At 63.6% G+C, this 5,015-nt stretch overlaps 1 protein-coding gene across 1 annotated transcript; it reads right to left on the minus strand.

Annotated features, from left to right (window-relative positions):
- Positions 1-334: 334 nt before the first annotated feature.
- On the minus strand, positions 335-4,788 carry TNNC2 (troponin C2, fast skeletal type). The gene is made up of 6 exons (XM_039498561.1): positions 4,680-4,788; positions 2,933-2,987; positions 2,462-2,605; positions 2,261-2,375; positions 1,666-1,802; positions 335-650 (listed from the first exon to the last, which is right to left on the minus strand). Exons 1-6 carry the CDS (start codon positions 4,680-4,682, stop codon positions 619-621), a joined length of 486 nt encoding a protein of 161 aa, XP_039354495.1. The 5' UTR covers positions 4,683-4,788; the 3' UTR covers positions 335-618.
- Between the last annotated feature and the right edge of the window lie 227 nt (positions 4,789-5,015).

Consider the following 5,015-nt stretch of genomic DNA (forward strand, 5'->3'; position numbering starts at 1 on the left):
AGATGGCAGCAGTGTGGGGCACAATGGCCCTGCTTGCTGAGTGGGGCGCCAGGTGCTGCTCTGAGCAGTTACCAAGTGCTGTGAGCAGGGCTGGACCGGCCACACGTGGTCATACCCACTCCAGGCCCTGGCAACGCTCCCCCCCTCCCCCCTTCCCTGCCCCAACTCCAGTGACATGCACCGAGGCCCGGACAGCTCCTTCAGTGTCATGCCCACATCCCCCCACCTGCTTCCTGCAGACTCCTCCCTGGTTGCCTGTGCTGGGGTCTCTGGCCAGAGGGTCCCCCGCCCACTCCACTCCCCATATCAGAGCCAGCTAAAATCCAGGCTCCAGCAGGTTCAAACCTTTGACCCTTTTAATGAGGCTTCAATACTATACACAGCGTTTACAGACGGGGGAAAGGCTCTTTCCAGCCATGTGAGAGGTGAGTCCACAGCCCACCAGCCCCGGGGCACGGCCACAAGGGAGCCAGTCTCAGGGAGCCGTGGAACTGTACAAAGCGAGCGCGTCACAGGGCAGGGGAGACCAGGTGCTCTGGCTGGAGGCTGCTCCCAGAGTAGGCTTGGCTTGGCTGTGCGGAGCTGGAGCAGGGCCTGGCTTGCAGGAATGTCGGTCCTTTACTGCACACCTTCCATCATCTTCAGGAACTCTGCAGGCACAAGCAGCCAGACACCTGGTCAGTGCCGGGGGGGGGGCTAGGGAGGGGGTGCTGGGAGCTCAGGGGCTGGGTTGGGGATGGTGGGGGTGCACCTGTGACAAAGTGGGACTGTTCTTAATGTCTCCTCTGAATACTGTGTGGGTGCCTCAGTTTCTGGCCAACCCTCTGTCTCCTGGCAACTAATGGCCAGGCCCTTCCCCCCTGCAAGGGGATGCTAAAGGTGTGGGAGAACAAAGAGGTCAGGTGACCTCCTGGTCCAGGAAAGAGACAAAGGCCAGAGAGGAGGGGCTGGAGGGGGTGTCAGTTTGGAGCTGGCTGGGGACGGGAAGTGAGGGCAGACGGGGTTGTCTGCCTCGCTGGGCCCCAGAATGGACCCGGCTGAGGGTCCCGTTCTCTGTACCTACAAGCTCTGTTTTAGACCCTGTTCCTGTCATCGAATAAACCTCTGTGTTCCTGGCTGGCTGAGAGTCACGTCTGACTGCGAAGTGGGGGGGGCAGGACCCTCTGGCTTCCCCAGGACCCCACCAGGGCGGACTCACTGGGGGAAGCGCCCGGAGTGGCAGAGGATGCTGAATGCTCCAAGGAGAGACCCAGGAGGTGAAGCCGTGTGAGCGTCTTGCCCTGAAGACAGGCTGCTCCGAGGGAGAGGAGGCTCCCCAAAGTTCTGCCTGGCTTTGTGGGGAGAAGTTCCAGAGCATCACCTGGGGACTCCGTGACAGCACCACACCCATCATGCAGCACAACTCTCACAAACACCCCCACGCGCTGGGCTATCAGGGTACCCTGGCCCCGGCACCCAGCTGTGACTGCTCTGTACCAGGGGGCATCCCTCAGCTCAGAGGAGAGGTTGGGGAGATGGAGCTCTTGTGGCTTAAGAGAGCTCGGAGCACAGATCCTGCTGGGCTCGAGGAGGGGTGAGGAGGGGAGGAGGCCTGCCAAGGGTGGGGGAGTGAGAGCTGCCCTGGGCAGCCCCACAAAGCCTGGGTGAGGGAGCCCTGGGCCTCACCATCAAAGTCAATGCGTCCGTCATTGTTTTTGTCCCCGTCTTTCATGAGCTCCTCAATCTCCTCCTCAGTCACGCTCTCCCCAGAGGCTCGGAAAATCTCGGTCAGCTCTTCGGCATCGATGTACCCATCCGCGTTCCTGTAGGGGAGGGCATGCGGCTCTGAGCAGGGCTGGCTGGGCGGGCGGAGAGCAGGGGCTGCAGGGGACTGTGGGCCCCCAGCCTGGCCCCTGCTCTAGCAGCCAACACAGTTGGTGCAGCTGCTTCTGCAGCTAACGCAGGAGCCTGGATGACTCAGGCTCAGAGGGAACTTGGGGCAGAGGCGGGCATCCCCTGGGCTGAGAGAAAGGCAGCAACGTTACTCAGGGGATAGAGGTCGGTGGCCACAGGTGAGGCAGCCTGGTCAATGGCCACTGGGCCAGGGACCTTCCTGCAGCCTGCGGGGGCAGCAGGACTCAGAAGAATTCAGCAGTGATGTGAACCCCCCACGCTGAGCTGAGCTGGGCTCCGCTGCAGGTCTCCACCCCCATCTGCGCTGGGGGAGATGTGTGTCCCCCGAGCCAGGCCGGCGGCGCTGGGCCCAGCCACGCTGACTCACCTGTCGAAGATGCGGAAGCACTCGGCCAGCTCCTCCTCCGACTTGCCCTTGGCATCCTCCTTCATCTGCCGCACCATCATGACCAGGAACTCTTCGAAGTCAATGGTGCCGCTGCCTGCGGGAAGAAGCCGCCCCAAGGTCAGGAACCGCCAGCCCCGGCCCCCTCCCCAGGGATTGTGCCAAGAGGAAGACACTGCTCACCATCTTCATCCACCTCCTCAATGATGGCATCCAGCTCCTCCTTGGTGGGCGTCTGCCCCAGCATGCGCATGACGGTGCCCAGCTCCTTGGTGCTGATGTCCCCGCCGCCGTCCGCGTCGAACATGTCGAAGGCGGCCTTGAACTCTGCAGGGCAGGGCCGAGTTAGCAGAACGAGCCTCAGCTCTGCCCAGCGCCCATCAGCATGGCCAGCGCTGCTCGGCTCTGAGCCCCTGGCATTCCCCAGGTACCGAGGGGTGGGCACAGCCGTGGAGACAGCCCAGTGCCCTCCCAGGCTTGGGAGTAGGATGTGCTGGTCAGGTCTATCACCCTCTTCCCTTCCCAGGAGAGGGCAGGTCCTGGGGGACCCCTTCAGAGTCACCCTGGGCCAGCAGCTCCTGTCCCTTCCCCTCTCTGCGGGGAACTCTGACAGCCCCTCCTGCCCTGTGCCCAGAGGGGCTCGGTTACACTCACCCGCAATCATTTCCTCGCTGAGGAAGGACCGCGCTTCCGCCTGCTGGTCCGTCGTCTGCAAGGCAAACAAAACAGCTGCTCACCCAGAGCTCCAGCCCGGGCCCTGCCACCTCTTCTCACAGCAGGCGGGGAGCTGCCAGGTCTGTCCCCTCTCTGCAGCAGGGTGTAAGCAAGGCGGGTCCCTGAGCCACCCAGACCCCAAGGCTGAGCACTGCCACCCACCCCCAGCACCTGAGCTCACAGCCATGCACTCTGGGCTCAGCCACACGTCCCAGAGCCCTGCCACAGAGCACCTGCCACCCAGGCCACTGCCCACCATGGTCCATGGGCATCCCGTGGCCCTGGGTGCAGGGCGTGTGCCAGGGAAAGGCAGGCGTGGGCGTGTTACATATGTGATTTACACAGACTATCAGCACTTCACAAGCATTGTCAGCTGTGCACCGTCCTGGGAGGTCCCCGGCCAACCCCCGCAGGGAGGCCCCGTCTGACCTGCCAAGTGTCCGGTGAGCTCCGTGGCTGGCTCAGAGATCCTGCAGGCCACGGGGAGGGGCCTGCGTGAACTGGCCACTTGCTGCTGCCGGAACCCAGGTCCCTCCCTGCCACGACCTGCCCTCAGGCTCAGGTCCAGGGGCAGCTCCTCCACTTCCCACAATCCTCTGCCCTGCTGGTGCACATGGTCGACCCCCCACCCCCCCGGAGTCCTCTCCCTCTCTGGGTCATTGGGATTGGGGGGAGCAGCCTGGAGGCCGAGCATTAGCCTGTGCGCCCGGCTCCCAGCTCTCACTAGCCCCGGCCAGGCTGCTCCATCGACACCGGCAGCAGGGCCTGCGTGCTGGGCGTTCCCAGACCTGGACGTGCGCGTCTATTCTTAGCAGAGACTGGGCTCCCTTTTAGGGGAGCAGCGGGACGCCAGGCTCACGCACCTGTTGGGAATCGGATTGAGTTACTCCTTGAGGGCCGGGCCCAAGCAGCTGGCGGGAGCTTGCAGGCCTGCAGACGGGTGTCTTATGACCCAGAGCTCAGCTTACTGGCCAGCCTGTGCTCAATGCTGCTCCTGAATCCCAGCCAGACCTCCGCTTCCTTGGAGCCGAAACGCAGCCTCCTGCCCCCCAGTGCAGCACTGACCCACCCAAGCGCCTGGATGCTAGGACGCCAGGGTCCCTGTGCAGGACAGGGGCTCTCCCTGCTGAGTGAGCTGGGAGCAGCCCCTGCCCATTCCTCACCCAGCCCTCCTGACCCCTTAGTACCCGTGCCCTGTTCCACACCCCGGGCCAGCGCCATTCGGGGGTGGGGGGACAGTATGGGATGAACCTGCAAATCACAACATCATCACCTTGTTTTCCTAAATGCCCCACCACCACCACATCCCCCGCAGGGACCTTGGCCCTGCAGCCCCAATCCTGCTTCATCTCATACAACCAGCCCAACCGACTTCAGCCCTGCTAACGCTCTGATCGGGAGCCGCCCTGTGCTCGGCGCTGTCGCCCGCGTGCATGATCCCGTGGGCAGTGGCATCTCCTGAAGCGTAACCACTGCCCTGCAGGACCTGACCGTCCCGTGGCTCCTGTGCCAGCCTCTCCAATGGGCCTGAGCTGGCCATCGCCCCCCGGGGGAACGTGTCTCCACCACGCACACGTGCCCCACAGTCGAGCCCGGCTCCTGCTCCCCGACATCAGACTCTGCAAGCACAAGCCCTTGGCCCCTGCTGTAGGGCCTGGCTCCAGGCCGTTCCCGCACAGGCTCTTACCATGTTGGCTGGTCACCCCGCGGTGCCCACAGACCAGAGTCACCGCGCCCTGCAGCACACAGACCCCAGGAGCTTCCCCTCCGCCCCTGGCCCCCCAATTTGTACTGTCCTCGCCCAGCACGCTGCCTCCCAGCACCACACCATTGGGTGTCACTGGCTGCCGCTCCCACAACAGCCTATCAGCTGCCTCCCGTTAGCCCTCGCCCCCTGATTGGTGGCAGGGCCATTTTACCTAATTTAGCAAAAGCTTTATTGGCCGAGCCGTGGGGATTAGGAGCAGGTCAGGGAGTCGAGCGAGGAATTCGACCCCTCCAGGGAGCAAGACACTGGAGACTC

The sequence above is a fragment of the Mauremys reevesii genome, linkage group 13 (assembly GCF_016161935.1).
Source record: "Mauremys reevesii isolate NIE-2019 linkage group 13, ASM1616193v1, whole genome shotgun sequence".
In the NCBI taxonomy this organism is placed as follows: Eukaryota; Metazoa; Chordata; order Testudines; family Geoemydidae; genus Mauremys; species Mauremys reevesii.

Coding starts and splice junctions, on each gene's coding strand:
- TNNC2 (XM_039498561.1), bottom strand. Junction 2,606..2,932: donor CAGCGAGGAAATGATTGCGG/GTGAGTGTAACC, acceptor CCTGCCCTGCAG/AGTTCAAGGCCGCCTTCGAC. Junction 1,803..2,260: donor TGCTTCCGCATCTTCGACAG/GTGAGTCAGCGT, acceptor CCTCCCCTACAG/GAACGCGGATGGGTACATCG.